At 43.5% G+C, this 16,755-nt stretch overlaps 2 protein-coding genes across 2 annotated transcripts in view; both read right to left on the bottom strand.

The window, feature by feature from the left end:
- The window catches only part of LOC126162141 (uncharacterized), a 96,999-nt gene that overhangs the window by 58,711 nt on the left and 21,533 nt on the right, over positions 1-16,755 (bottom strand). The gene's annotated exons all lie outside the window — the stretch shown is intronic.
- Positions 11,593-16,755, bottom strand: part of LOC126162142 (uncharacterized) — a 534,708-nt gene continuing 529,545 nt past the window's right edge. The window contains exon 4 of the mRNA XM_049918436.1: positions 11,593-12,058. Within this exon, the coding sequence (XP_049774393.1) occupies positions 11,729-12,058 (330 nt within the window). The 3' untranslated portion in view covers positions 11,593-11,728. The remainder of the gene's footprint in view (positions 12,059-16,755) is intronic.

Here is a 16,755-nt window from a genome sequence, read left to right as displayed (position 1 = left end):
ATACCAAACAGTAACTAAGCACGAACGAAGACAAATCGGGAGTCGATGCACACACACACAGCCGACTCATGAACGATCGGCAAGCCAAAATGCGTCGTCCGGTAGGACGACCGACCGACGATCCACCAAGACCGTGGCCCGGCTCAAGTGATGCGTGGCGGTAATGGTCGCGCGAGCCATGTCGACGCAGACCACACTGCTCCAACCCGACTGCACTAGTGCCACATTGCAACTCCCCGACTTGCAGGTTCGAACTGCGCTACAGACGTGTTCCAACTGACTGGCAGCCCAAACTCGCGATCCGAACAGGTTTACGATGGACAACGACCGGGAAGTAATAACAGTCATGCAAAGATACTACGAGAGGGAACATACTGATATGTGCTGCTAGCACCGCTCACGGTCGGGCAAAGCAGCAACTCAGTGGCACCAGTAATTTAATTTAACGCAGTGAGGCGGAAGTACACTAAAAACAGGGTATAAAATACATGATGGCGGGAACATGAGCCACGCACGGTTCAATTATGATTATGTTGTATGACTCTGATGTTAGTTTCATATATACTGTGCTTTTGTGTTTTGTGTTCAAGAATCACGAGACCTCTGATATGGACACATGGAAAACGTCGGTACGCTCTTAAACAGACATTAAGTAGTTAAGAGACATATTTCATGTATACACTTAGCAATAAGTTGATATTCTTTATTTTTATTTTTTTAATGGAAATGTGTAAGATATCCTCAGATAAATATCGAATACATTCTCGCAAGAACCTTAACTATAGATAACTTATCTGGGTTATAGGTACAGCTTCACTAGAGATCGGGATGCGAGTTTCCAGAATGTAGAGGGGTAACTCTTCAGATTTTAGAACTCTTAATTTCCCAAGGCATATTTCTAATACCTCAGTAGACAGCTCAGTTGAAGAAGAATGGACATCTCTAAGATAATCGCAGAAGGTTGAAAGAAAGCCATAGTAGCAAGGAAGAAAATCTTCAATTTATCAATGTTCAAAAGGATGTACAAAAATGTTCAGGAAATTCAGGAATGAAGAAGTACAACTCACATAGGGAAGAAACAAATATGAAGTGCACGGAAGCTAAGGTGAAATGGCTACACGAAAAATGTGAATAAATCGAAAAAGAATTGATAGTCAGAAGGATTAACTTGGCATTGAGAAAGTCAAAACAAACTCCTTTGAAATTAAAAGTAAGAATGGCAATATTAAGAGTGAAATTTATTGTGTGGTGTCACCGCCAGACACCACACTTGCTAGGTGGTAGCCTTTAAATCGGCCGCGGTCCGTTAGTATACGTCGGAACCGCGTGTTGCCACTATCGGTGATTGCAGACCGAGCGCCGCCACACGGCAGGTCTAGTCTAGAGAGATTCCCTAGAACTCGCCCCAGTTGTACAGCCGACTTTGCTAGCGATGGTTCACTGACTACATGCGCTCTCATTTGCAGAGACGACAGTTTAGTATAGCCTTCAGCTACGTCATTTGCTACGACCTAGCAAGGCGCCATATTCAGTTACTAAGTCTTCTGAACAGATAAAATTGTGGATCATGCACCGTCAAGAGCGACGCTCATCATTAATGGATTAAAGTTAAGTATCACACTAATTACGTCCGTTTTCTGAATTCTAATTCCTTGTCATGTTCCAGACCTCACGTCATTATAGTCCTTCCCTCCTCACGTCAGCCTGCGTGAGCTAAAACGCGTGCATTTCGGCCTCCTCTAGTAACATGGTGTTGGCTCTTCAGCCAACACAACAGTAATTTCTGTAAATTAAATTTCGAACACTGTGTAGTTTCAGCACCTATTATTGTGATGATATATAAGGGCCCGATTTTTGGCCATTAGACAGTCCATGACCGAGTTTCAGACGAGTAGCCTGTGCTGGTTAGAACAACAACCATGCTTCAAATTAATTGTGGAATAAGTGTTAAACAATTAGGCAGTGGGTAAAAACAATGACAGTGTCTGCTCCATACGTACCTGATTATTCATCAGCAATTATGAACTTTGTGGTTACGTTTTACTGCTCATACATGTTCAACAATAAACTATTGTAGCAGTATGTGGATATTCGCCTGCAAACTAGTAATGAGGCTTATGGAAAGTTAAACAATAGTGCACTGACCATATAAATATGTACATGTGGGGTTGTGAAATGTGAAAGTAAAAGGCAGTGAAACGCAACTGTGCATCTGTCGGCTACATTATTTACAGTAATCAGTGTCCCAGTCACAAACCCCATGTTTCAGACAGTGTAGCAACACAGTTGATCGACACTGAGGACAATCAACAATCGAAGAAATAAAAGCAGGTGGAACCGCTACAAGGTGAAAATGACTGATTGGCGTCGTAAAAATAGAGTTGGACGTCCTGTGACATCAACCACTGAGTTGAACACGCAAAAAAAGTTGTTTCAGTGAAGTCGACGTTTCACTCCGAAAGAAATGCCGAGAATAATCGGCATTCACAACAACGTGTAGGTCATAGTGTTACTCTGGTTACTGTAAGATCTGTATACAATGTGCAAGCGGGACGTCGACGTCGCAAACGAAAGCTTGTGGACTGGAGCAGCCGGGAACTCCTCTTGCGTTACAAGACTGAATGTGACGCTTTTCTGTATTCAACTCTTACAGAAGACGAAAGGTTGACACACCACTAAGTACCAGAGGTGAAACATCAGTCTATGGAATATCAACACAAAGGATCGTTCAGAGAAAAAATTGCAAGACACGGTCGTCATCTGGAAAAATCATCGCATAAGTGTTTCGAGGCGAAAGTGGTATCATCGAACTTCATTTTCATGGATTTTCGTGGAATAATAATTAGTTCAGAGCTTTACATCGCAATGCTGCGAACTGATATGCTTCGGAAGGAAAAAGCAAATTTTAAGTTATTCTTCAGCATGAAAATGCCAGATTACACACTCCATGTGCCACCGCAGATGTACCTATACACGCCATCCAAGCTCTGTTGGACTCAATGCCCAGGCTTATGAAGGCCGTTATTATGGATAGAGGTGGTGGTTCTAGGTACTGATTTCTCAGGTTCTATGCACCCAAATTGCGTGAAAATGTAATCATATGTCAGTTCTAGTACGATATGTTTGTCCAATGAATACCCTTTTATCATTTGCATTTCTTCTTGGTGTAGCAATTTTAATGGCCAGTAGTGTACAAATACTTAACTTTAGCAGCTACACAGATGTGTTGCAAGCAAAGGGCGACATACGAAATAATCAGTCTTTGCAGTGACTGCTGATCTCTAACAGACAAAAGTCATTCCTGAACAGCTTTCGAAGTCGCTATCGTTTACCCTCCTTTAGTAGTCGCTAACCGTGAAGCTGCCGTTAAACTGGGTCGCCACTAGTCGGTCGCGGCGCTTGTGTCCTCGCCACATAGGGGTCGCTATTGTCGGGTTGTCGTCTTGGAAGGGGATCGGTCAGTGTGCGATTGGCTTACTTCTCACAGCCTTCTCTTCTTTGTCGTCCCAGACTGGCGTGGCGGCGCTTGACTTTAAGCCTTAACAGCAAGCTGCTATTGGGAGTGGGTGTCACGTACCAAATACATGTCTTGTTGGGTAACGTGGATTTGACCGCTACCAGTGCTACTCACTGCCTCGTTGCATATTTATTAACAACTCAAATAACACAGTCATTCATCTCGCCACATACATGTGAGACACTACTCACATTTACAGGTGGAAAATATGCTACTGTGAGGGAAAAAAAACCTTTTAATTGGGAGCATTAGGGTATCCAAGCTGACAGTGCTATACGACTTCCCTTTCCTACTTTCAAGGCACCTCACTGAATCGATTACACAATTGCAACTTAATGTTACTAAGAATTATCTTGCGAAGGTAAGGTGCTTTTTAAGTGACGTAATATCACCGACGTGCAAGAAACATGGTAGTTCCTATGCCACGAGTCGGTCGTCGGCTGCTGAAGGCTATACCGATCATTCATATCCGTACAGTCCTGGTAGAAACAGGTTCCACAAGCCCCACATTCAAATCGCCGGCAATGTGACTCGTAACAGACGATCAGTAGCTCCGTATGGACCTGTCGAGGAGACGTGACGTCTGTTCGTCAACCACTTGCTGTCGTCTTCGCGGAAGTTTACGTGCGTCAAAATAGTCTCTCCGAAATTTTGATGATGCACCGTTGACATTATTGACTTCGTTGACCTCGGGAACACGAATTCTTGAGTAATGTTGTACATGCTATAGCTCATGGCTCTTACAACGATTATCGCCCCACGACTAAAGTCAGTTAACTCGCGACATTCACTACAAACCTGTCTGTAAAAGTCGGCTCGGATGGCGCATCAGCTGTCGCGCCATACGACACATCAAGCCGTAACATTCGGGCATCACACACTGCACGTCTTCAAATAGAGCAACCGTTACCGTGACTTTGGGCCACTAAATTTTTATGAAAAAACTTCACAGCACGCTGTGAAGCTACCAACCTTCGGAAATCCTAAGAAGTTTTGGTGTTATGTTAAATCAGTAAACTGATCGAAGCCATCTCACCACACACTGTGACCATAATGGCACTGAAACTGAGGATGACACAGAAAAGTCCGAAGTTCTGAATATCTTTCCCCAAAAAGTTTTCACAGGAGACAGTCACACTGTAGATGGCTCTGAGCACTATGGGACTTATCATTTGAGGTCATCAGTCTCTTAGAACTTAGAACTACTTAAACCTAACTAACCTAAGGACATCACACACATCCATGCCCGAGACAGGATTCGAACTTGCGACCGTAGCGGTCGCGTGGTTCCATACTGAAGCGCCTAGAACCACTCTGCCACACCGGCAGGCCAAACTGTAGAACCTACTTAAAATTGTCGCACGAACGGGAAAATCGCAGTATCGATGTAAGTGACCAAGGGATACAAAAGAAAGTATGGAAGAGCGTAGCGTTCTTACTGCAGGAAAAAACACAGGCCATTCCGTATTTCATGGAAGATCGCAGATGAACAACACTGGGGACCTGTAACTTTGACGTCGGTCTGTTGTATAATTTTGGTACATTTTGTACTCACGTACTATAGAATTCCTGGAACGGAAAATGTCGCCTCTAGGAATGAACACGGGTTCCGAAAACAACGATGGTGTCAAACCTAGCTCGCTCTCTTCATCCACGAGACCTAAGAAGCAATATACACAGGAGCCCAGGCAAGCGTTCGGTACAATTCCGCACTGCCACCTGTGTGACTTTACTCAAGAGATTCTAGGGAAGAAAAAGAAAAAAAAAGAAAAAGACAGAGTTCCATTCTCAAAGGAGATAATTCTTCAGACGTAAAAGTAACTTCGGGTGTGCCGCAGTGACGCTTTATAGGACAATTACTTCTCAAAATGATTTATATAAGTGACAAAGAAGATGACGTCGGATGTTCCACAAGGCTTTTCGCGGATGATGCTGTTGTATACTCAGAACTCGCAACGCTACATAATTGTAGCAAAATGCAGAAATACCTGCAGAGGATTGACGCTCGCTGCAAAAACTGACAAATCGTTCTGAACACTAATTGATGCATCATACTGTGTATATATAGACAAAAAGACTCTTTATGGTACGATTACATGGCTGCAGAACAGTCACTGGAAGCAGTTACAGTAAGTGGGATTATGCATAAAGACAGATTTAAAATGGAACGACGACGTACAGTTAACCGTGGGTAAGGTTGTAACCTCCCAATAGTGGAAATAGTTATATCATTCACATTTTAGTGTAACCTCCCAACAATTTATTTCCGCAACCTCGGAATAAATACGTGACTAACCTCTCAATAAAATTGTGGCTCACATATAACCTTTCAATTATTTGTGAATCTAAACTGGTAAATTTGGACGTCAGCAGTGCTGCATCACGGCCCTGAAAGATCATTCTCAATAAATTGAAAATTCTTACATCAATGAAGTCGCCGGATAACGGGTATATATCTGCTCCTATAAATTTTTTTTCTGGCTCAGCCCAGTGCAATGCTGACCGCTAGATTTGTCATGTATAAAAGGAAACGACTGATTTTTCTTTACGTTAATCGGGATGGCTATGGATTGCAGAAATTAGTAAATTCTTTAAATTCAGACGAATGATTGTCAATGAGCTAATTTTATAAAAAAGATTATTATTAAAAGATTTTTTGGAAACAATTACGTGGGTCTTGATATAACAATAGTACAAATTTTGTTGTAACAAACTACACATGTGCGCGGCTGATTTTACCTTATATTACATTGCTCAGGCACCGCCATCGCTCCCCACGAGCGGTCCCGAAAACTCCATACACCAGACTGGCAGCTACTACTTACTCCTGCCACTGCTCTTACTGCAGCCAACACTACTCTCTGGTCTGAGATTCTCTTATAGCTTACATATCGCAGGCAGCGAGTGAGCAATCCATCGAAATTACACCTGCTCGAGTGCGCGAGCAACAAATTACTTAGTCGTGGACCTCTTACAACGTGTATGCCAAACTGTGCTTCATTGGAAGAACCCTTACGAAATGCAATCCACCGACAAATGAAGTAGCTTATAAAACATTCCTTCGACCAGTACCTGAATACTGCTCTTCAATTTGGAACCCGTACCAGATAGGGTTGATAAAGGAAACAGAGAATGTCCAAAAAAGGATAACACGTTTCACTACAGGTTCATTAAGTAAGTATGGATGTGTCACGGAGATGCTGCAAAAGAAGCGTTCTGCATCTACTGTTAAAAGTTCCGAGAGTGCACGTTTCTACATGAGTCAACCAGTACATTGCTTCCTCTTACATGTATGTCTCGAAAAGATCATGAGAACGAGAGAGCTTAGAGCCGACACAGAGGCTTACCAGCAATCGTTCTTTCCGCGAACCATTCGCGTCTGGAACAGGAAAAGGGGGAAACGACTATGACACACAAAGTAGCCTCTGCCAGATACCGCAGGGTGGTTTGCGCAGTACAGATGTAGCTGAAATATCGATGTCACCTAAGATTTGATTGGTTGCTATGGCCTAAGTAAACAAATCCATCATGAACTAAAGTTTTTTTTAGAAAAAGCAGCTGCAAGAAAAGAGAAAGGTTCAAAAGAATAGCTTACACATTGGCACAACATATGAAGACAGGTGGTGCAATCAGCAACGAGCAGAAGGTGCACCGCTAACAGTGTAAAGGTATGATGAGGTGTTGGTGACGTCAGAGAGGCCACAGACAGGCTGCGTCGGTAGCAGCAAGACAGATCACAACAGGAAGGCTAAGAGAGACGGAGGAGAGCGGAGATAGCAGCGGCAGGCGTCAGAGAGGTTGGACACGTCAGGGAATTCGGCGAACAGTATGAGAGTGATGTGGCAATATCAAGATACTTAACAGCTTTAGAAAAAAAGAAAATACTAAGGGCATGCGTCAGGAGGGACGAGTGAGTGGTGAATCCTTGGTAAGTGTGTATGATAACAGTTAGTGCCATAAACAACAAATTAATAATAACAAGATATAATTCAAAAAAAGAATGAATTGTTTCACCGTTATTGCGTTGAATCGCTTACATAAGGAAAAATTTCGAGAAAAGATCAATGCAAATCAAGATGAGTCCAACAGTTAACATGGAGCAGATATTACGAATAAGCTATACAGGGTGGTCCATTGATCGTGACCGGGCCACATATCTCTCGAAATAAGCGTCAAATGAAAAAAACTACAAAGAACGAAACTTGTCTAGCTTGAAATGGGAAACCAGTTGACGCTATGGTTGCCCCACTAGATGGCACTGCCATAGGTAAAACGGATATCAACTGCGTTTTTTAAATAGGAACCCCCATTTTTTATTACATATTCGTGAAGTACGTAAAGAAATATGAATGTTTTAGCTGGACCACATTTTTCGCTTTGTGATAGATGGCACTGTAATAGTCTCAAACATATGGCTCACAATTTTAGACGAACAGTTGGTAACAGGTAGGCTTTTTAAATTAAAATACAGAACTTACGTACGTTTGAACATTTCATTTCAGTTGTTTCAAAGTGATACATGTACTTTTGTGAACTTATCATTTCTGAGAACGCATGCTGTTGCAGCGTGATTACCTGTAAATATCACATTAATACAGTAAATGCTCAAAATGATGTCCGTCAACCTCAATGCATTTGGCAGTACGTGTAACGACATTCCTCTCAACAGCGAGTAGTTCGCCTTCCGTAATGTTTGCACATGCATTGACAATGAGCTGACGCACTTTGTCAGACGTTGTCGGCGGATCACGATAACAAATATCCTTCAATTTTCCCTACAGGAAGAAATTCGGGGACGTCTGATCCGGTGGACGTGCGGGCCATGGTATGGTGCTTCGACGACCAATCCACCTGTCATGAAATATGCTAATCAACAACGCTTCAACCGCACGCGAGGTATGTGCCGGACATCAATCATGTTGGAAGTACATCGCCATTCTGTCATGCAGTGAAACATATCGTAGTAACATCGGTAGAACATTACGTAGGAAATCAGCATACATTGCACCATTTAGAATGCCATCGATAAAATGTGGGCCAATTATCCTCCCTCCCAAAATGCCGCACCATACATTAACGCCTCAAGGTCGCTGATGTTCCACTTGCCCAATAGTGCATATTATGCCGGTTTACGTTACCGCTGTTGGTGAATGACGCTTCGTCGCTAAATAGAACGCGTGCAAAAAATCTGTCATCGTCGCGTAGTTTCTCTTGTGCCCAGTGGCAGAACTGTACACAACGTTCAAAGTCGTCGCCATGCAATTCCTGGTGCATAGAAATGTGGTACTGGTGCAATCGATGTTGATGCAGCATTCTCAACACCGACGGTTTTGAGATTCCCGATTCTCGCGCAATTTGTCTGCTACTGATGTGCGGATTAGCCGCAACAGCAGATAAAACACCTACTTGGGCATCATCATTTGTTGCAGGTCGTGGTTGACGTTTCTCATGTGACTCAACACTTCCTGTTCCCATAAATAACGTAAATATCCGGCGAACGGTCCGGACACTTGGATGATGTCGTCTAGGATACCGAGCAGCATACATAGCACACGCCCGTTGGGCATTTTGATCACAATAGCCATACATCAACACGATATCGACCTTTTCCGCAAATGGTAAACGGTCCATTTTAACACTAATAATGTATCACGAAGCAAATACCGACCGCACTGGCGGAAAGTTACGTGATACCACGTACTTATACGTTTCTGACTATTACAGCGCCATGTGCTGTTAGTAGCACACGTGTTTAGGTGAAACCTTATCTTGGAGTGTGGAACTAAATGGCTCAAATGGCTCTGAGCACTATGGGACTTAACTTCTGAGGTCATCAATTTAGAACTACTTAAACCTAACTAACCTAAGCACATCACACACATCCATGCACACATCCATGCCCGAGGTAGGATTCGAACCTGCGACCGTAACGGTCGCGCTGCTCCAGACTGTAGCGTCTCCGTCCGGCGGAGTGTGGAACTGTAAAACCTATGTCGCTTCTGACGTTACTTGACAACCTTGTCAGAACTGTATGTTCGTTTTGCATCAAAAGGTTATCTGAAGATGGCAGAGACAGAAACGCGTAATGAATAACGAAAAGTGTCCAGAAACGTACTGTGACTATTATTAAGCGACCGAACAGCCATTTTAAAGCCCTTTCTATTCTATGTCTAAATGTGGCCGAGTTTTTCCTCATTTATTGTTGTTTCATCATTCCGCCCAATATGAGAGGAGAGTGGGCTCTCATTTTAAAATATTTCGCTGTTCTGCCAAAAGAAATTAAAAACTTATAATGAGTGTTAGAAGCTAATAGAAGTGTGTTTGCCTATTTTGAATTAGAGCTCAAAGAAGGACAGTTAAAAAAACGAGAATATATACTTTTTAAAAACACATCGCAGGAAGGTTTAATTCTTCTGGCACTTTCATTTAAAATCTGAAGGACTTACACAGGTTGAGAAATATTGTCCGGGGAGAGAGTATGATCCATAGGAATGAGGGGTGAGGTTAAAAACATAAGGGTCTGTTAAGTAGGAAAACTATTGAGATGATAGGTAGGAGTTGAGATGGATGATGGGAAATCAGTCGGTATGAAAGACAGAGGGCGAGGAGTAGTGTGTTGTGTGGGTATGGTAGGGACAGAGGGTGAGAAGTAGTGTATTGTGTAGGTAGGGTGGTGGTTACAGGAGGAAAGATATAAGGATGGATGGAAAGCGAAAAAATGAAAGGAGGTCTGATATGGAGTGGTGGAAGTTTGCGATGAGTTAAGGCTGGCAGGAGCTATAAATAACGGGGCGACTGTAATTGTCTGGGAGAGGGAATTCGTTGAAATTGCGTTGGGATAGAACATGGAGTGTGTGTACATGTGTATAGGGACGGAGGGATGTGTTTGTGAAGGTGCGGCAGCATACCAGGGGTGGTGATCAGAGGGGAGACAATAGGAAGATTGAAATCTAGTTTGCGAATGGTGTAGGAGATTCGGAGTTGTCCGATGTGGGTGAGAAGAGGCGGAAACTTCATGAGATGGTAGGGGATCCATTTGGGGGTAGATAACCGGATGCAGAACGCGAAACAGAGTACATGGCGTTCAAGGATTTGAAGGGACTTACGGACCTTTGGTTGGGTGGAGATTCATGCAACATTCGCACAACAAAAGACGGATCCCATCAGGGTTTAGTAGGTGTGGAGAGCAGTGGAGGGGTGTAATCCCCAAGTTCGGCATGTATTGGTCTATTGTGGGCTTTCTGTTGGATGGTAAGTAGGTGCGATTTCCACGTTATTTGCGGGTCGAGGGTTAGTCCAAGATATATTAGTGCGTTGGTTAACGATGTCATCGTCAAAAATAAGTTTATTCACTGTAGAAGCCCAGTGACAAGGAACGAGTGTGAATCTCTGTACATGGTGAAATGTATATTACGTGAAATATTACCATTGTTTACATATTTCACAAAAATATTTACAACTCAATGACCTAACACACAGTTTACATGTGAAATAAGGTCGTTGGCGCGAAAGTACTCGGACATTCACGAGTCAGATCGTATGTGCACTTATCAGAGATAGTACATTTCAGCGATAACAATTGAAAGCTTCAATCACAAAATCTTTTAACGTCTGTTGACAGCTTACAGCTTATATGTGATGCAGTAGTAAGGAACAAGAGGGCAGGGTAGGAAAATGTATTTATAGCATAGTAGCGCAAACAGACATACGTTATCTTTTCAAAACGTCTCACATTGTGTTGAGTACCAATACAGAAGATGACGACTGAAATCCGACATGTTACTTTCTTTTCGTATATATCGGAAATGCTGAAAAAAAAAACACAGAAATCGCAGAACGCTCGCCAATAATGCAGCCAACACTGCAGTGCAAGAAATTTTGGACAATACATCACAAGACGCTATGTTGTAATATATTGTAAATAATTACATCCAAACATTCTATAATGTTTGATGTAATGTAGAGTTTTCACCCACCTTGGTAAACCGACGGACACAGCAGTGTCTGCCTTCACAGGCCAGGATTGGAACAAGCAGGAACAGTAAAGAGAGTTTTTAAGGCAAAAATGTAATTATAATCTTTTTATTACCTAACTGATAGCGAAAGGTATCACAGAAGTACAGTAACAAATGTCGACAGGGTTCATTCATTTTTGCGAATAGGAAGTCAGTATTTAAGTTGGCAGGTCAAAACGAATAATTACAATAAAATTCACAGGAGGCCTTTCTTCTCAAATAGGGGAATCACATATTTCAAGTATGACACGCAGTCGGGATGCCTGCATGCCTTTGCTAGAACTTCGCCGGACTCGTCGGTGTTGTCGAAGAAGTTGGCGAAATCTGCGCCGTTCTCCTCGGACGTGAGGACCATGCCCCGGACGGCGCTGTTGAACACGGCGAGCACGTGCGCCCGGTCCACGTCCCTCTGGAACTCGCCGAGCGGGTAGGCGTCCGCCTCGGCGGCCAGGCCGAGGGCGCGCAGCGTGGCCTGCAGCTCGCCGTGGTACAGCGACAGCAGGCCGGCCAGCTGCCGCCGGTGCACCTCCTCGCTGGCGTTCACGTACAGGAAGGACACCACGTCCGCCGCCGGGCTGTGCACTCTGCTCATCTGCAGCACATCACGTGACAGCGTCACCGCGTGGAACCGCGAGGCCCACGAGAAAGACAGGAGCCCTATTTTGTATCTTTCCGTCATTGAGGCGATCGTTTCGGTATTCAAGAGCACCGAACGGTCTAGTACTCGAATTAGAGTCCCATCTATATTCAGTACGCATTTCGGCAGCGATACCGTTCGGGCCTAGAGAACCGAAGCGCTGTTGTCGATTCGCGTCGCGCAAGCCAATCAAAAGCAAGTGGCCGCACATCCGCGCATGCGCACTGCAGCGCGCACAGCGCCACGAACACAAAGCAGCTAGCAGACGACACAGGCGCGTTATTCTTCGCAGTACCGAACTTGCGTTTTCGCAGTACGAAGTGTTGCTAAAATACCAGCGGAAATGTTGGACGAAAATGAGGTTAGTAGGTTCACTGTTCAGTGACACTGAAAGAGTGTTTAGGATTGCTATTGTGATTTTCGTGTATGGGTATTTTATTTGAAACAAAAACAGCAACCCTGGGTATGGAGAGGCACTTATTACTGAAAAATTTTGGCCAGTATTTATAGCCTGTGCTAAAAGAATAAGAAGATAAGCAGAATGTGGTTATAACTCGCTCTGAGAGATCCAAATGATTAAGTAGCCCATTTCCCTACATGATACGTTTCCCTACATGATACGTCAACGATTTTTGTCCGCCGCTCGTGGTCTCGCGGTAGCGTTCTCGCTTCCCGAGCACGGGGTCCCGGGTTCGATTCCCGGCGGGGTCAGGGATTTTCACCTGCCTCGAGATGACTGGGTGTTTGTGTTGTCCTCATCATTTCATCATCATCCAGGAAAGTGGCGAAATTGGACTGAGCAAAGATTGGGTAATTGTACGGGCGCTGATAACCACGCAGTTGAGCGCCCCACAAACCAAACATCATCATCATCATCATCACGTCAACTATTTCAGTCTTAAAAATAAAATTGAAAAAAAAAACGCGTTTTCGAGAGCTCATGCAGTTCGTCGAAGTTTATAACATGCATCTCATGAATGAAAATGTTTCGCATATGGTGCTACAGTCTAAAAATATTACGACGGAGATCATTCATCTCTGTCTACTGTTGTTGAGCATTCGATCACAGAAGCACGATTCAGGAGATGACTGCTTCTAGTTACATTCCCAGTAATTTAAGATGTGCTCTTAGATTCCTGTCTAAACACATACTCGGAAATCACTACACATTCGGAAAAAATGGTGAATTATTTCTGTCAAGAAAAAATACAAAGGTCACTGTCGGTTGTTTCACTCACAGCAATTTTATCTCCAACAGTTTCATATTTCGTATTTTAAACACACAGAAATCACGAATTAATTACTGAGGAATTGTGCTCTCACATGTAAATAATATTTCAGAAAAATCTTAAATTACACGAATAACAATGTCTCAGAAAGTGTTGCATATATGAAGAGGAAAAAATTTTTTTGCACCCATCCATGCGTGAACCCGTGTCCTTATGTGTAGTAATCCCGCGCGCTAACCACTTTTTTTTATTCCACAAAAACAGTAACAAAAATGGCTACAATTAAATGACATAAATAAGCTGACAGATATGGCTTCGCTAAACAACAACTACGTGTGGCTGAATTCTTGTACTATTGCAGAGGAACGTAGGCTGACTTCGTTGCCAAACGATGCTGCATAAGTCAGAAATGCGTAACAGTTTGGAAGGTTTCTAGTATCAGGCTACACATAATTGCTTTACATTGTTACTTGAGAGTTGTAAAAACGTTTCGATAATTAGTAACTAAACCATTTGCAGGAAAAGGTACACAAAGTCACTAGCAACGTCAGTTCACACTCATATAATACACGTAAGCAGAGCCAATGTCTTGCTATTTAATGATCTTTAAACTCTTATTTGCATTAAAATAACATGTATTTTGAGAGAATATTGACCGAAAACGTTTTCTCTTTGGATGTAATCATTCACAGTAACAACCTAACCTTACCATATTTCTAACAAAAGAAAATAGTCTCACTTTCCAACCTGATGCGTCCTCTGGTGATTCTTTAGTAACACAATCACTAAATCCAAAGCTAAAACCGCTAAATATGTTTACAATAACACATTATAGGTGTACATAAACCACAGCTCACTGATCGACAGGGCCACACTGAAATCCAAAACCTCTCGGTGCAATTGTCGAAAAATCGGTGGGAGGACTGTTCGGTAACAGATCTCAGAAGCTTACTGAATAGGATATTTCGATAAAGAACCGAAAATGACGTCACTACCGAAACGAACCAACTACACCGTTCGATATGAACGATACAGAATATGGCCTCAGGCCCTGGCGCATACGTCACAGCACGTGATACTGTAAACCTTAAAGAGTGCTAGCAGCTGTCTCCGGCAGCGAGCGAGTAACTATTTCAGACAAGTTTAATGATTCCTGACTGCGTGTTTAAATGCATGCTAGTTCTCGATGCCACACGACGTAATTTTGAACTCCAGTGGGTAAGTTTTCAATTAAATATTCATTTCCTGTAGGCACTGCACGGAGCCGACCGTTCGCAAAGTGTGCCAGACAAGCCATATAGTGTGACATCACAAGTTCGTTGCAGGGCCCAATATCTCGCTGGCCTCGGATGAACAGTGTCTGACCTCATGGTATAGCAGTTTTGGAAGACAACTGCGCTCATGTGTTAAAACCTTATACCCACTGCGGGACTGACCCATGGGGAATCCGGGCTCCTGCAACGAACTTGTGACGTCACATTAGTCGTCTAGGCTGGCGCTCTGTTACGCAGTGCCCTGAGCTGCTGCATCCAGACCACGTTCATTAAGTGTTCGCTTTTTATTATTTCTGCCTTGGGAGTGTTGAATCAACTATCTGTGTAACTTGGTAATCAGTTTTGTAGTATTTACTCGAGTAAAAATAAGATCATATGGCATGCTTGTTCGGGAGACCAACAGGGGTGGGTTCAGTCACCTAACTAGAAGGTTTTTCCTGTCTACGAGCATCGAAATGGCAGATTTTGAGCTAACTGCTGGCAGAATATAAAAGTAACTGCCATCGCTTAGAATGGAAAGGCATCAGAACCAGAACCTATAAGATTCCACAGAGGTTATGTGAAAGAACTTGCTTCTATACTACCAGCAGTTTATTGTGGGTAGCTGTAACAGCGAAGGATACTCAGCAACTGGAGAAAAGCGTAAGATGGGTCGTAGAACAGATGCACATAATTATAGGCCAACATCTTTGACGACAGTCTGTTGTAGAATTATGGAACATGTTTTATGTTTGTAAATTATGACTTTTTCGAGGACAAAAATTTTCTCCTTAAAAAACAGCATCGATTCCTCAAACAGAGATCTTGCGAAACTCAGCTTGCCTTCTCCCCCATGAGCTCCACGTTGCTGTAGCCATCAGTTCTCAGGTTTCTGGTGTGTTTCTTGATTTCAGGAACGCGTTTTTCACCGTCCTGAACTGCAGTTTAGTGACAAAGAACACGAGAATGAGATTTTCACGCTGCAGCGGAGTGTGCGCTGATATGAAACTTCATAGCAGATGAAAACTGTGCTGGACCGAGACTCGTACTCGGGACCTTTGACTGTCGTGGGAAAGTGCTCTACGAACTGAGCTACCCAAGCACGATTCACGCCCCGTCCTCACAGCTTTAATTCCGCCAAAGGTCCCGCCCCGGGGCGTGGGTCGTGCTTGGGTAGCTCAGTTGGTAGAGCCCTTGCCCGCGAAAGGCAGAGGTCCCGAGATCGAGTCTCGGTCCGGCACACAGTTTTAATCTGCCAGAAAGTTTCATATCAGCGCACACTCCGCTGCAGAGTGAAAATCTCATTCTGGAAACATCCTCCAGGCTGTGGCTAAGCCATGTCTTCGGAATATCTTTTCTTTCAGGAGTGATAGTTCTGCAAGGTTCGCAGGAGAGCTTCTGCGAACTTTGGAAGGTAGGAGACAAGGTACTGGCAGAAGTAAAGCTGTGAGGATGGGGCGTGAGTCGTGCTTGGGTAGCTCATTTTGTAGAGCACTTGCCCACGAAAGGCAAAGGTCCCGAGTTCGAGTCTCGGTCCAGCACACTGTTTTAATCTGCCAGGAAGTTTAAAAGAACACGAGGTTACAGAGTATCGAACCTGATTTACGACAGGATTCCAGTCTTTCTCGCAGAGAGAAGTCAACATGTCGCTCTGTAAGGAACGAAGTAATTTCAGGAGTACCCCAAGGAAGAGTGATGGGTCTGTTTCTGTTTATAGTATACTGGATGTCCCTCCTGAGAGTCGTCATGCGTATTTTCTCCGGTGTTACAGCAGATATTTCATACTTTGTTTTTGCATTGTGTAGCTGGAGTCAGCCCAAACAATTACTGCTCAACGAATCTTTCATGTGACAATCAGTGGCAACCGAAGGCTTCGGCTTGGTTGCCATGAAAAAAGTAGGAATTCAAAATCTGTATTTTACGTGCCCATTTGATCGCGTGCTCCCAAATCGATCTAGTCCGATATTTGTTTCATCGATATGTGTTAAGACTGACAGAAAGTCGAAGAATAAACAACAGTCTAAAAGCAGCTCAGAAGCGCTGCACGCTACGCTGTAGTAGTCAGCGTGGGCCAGAGCTCTGCTGTCGTTGATGGAGTGCTGAC

Source organism: Schistocerca cancellata, chromosome 2, assembly GCF_023864275.1.
Source record: "Schistocerca cancellata isolate TAMUIC-IGC-003103 chromosome 2, iqSchCanc2.1, whole genome shotgun sequence".
Classification (NCBI taxonomy): domain Eukaryota; kingdom Metazoa; phylum Arthropoda; class Insecta; order Orthoptera; family Acrididae; genus Schistocerca; species Schistocerca cancellata.
Note: the sequence above shows the minus strand (reverse complement) of the source record. Positions and strands in the feature narration are given on the sequence as shown.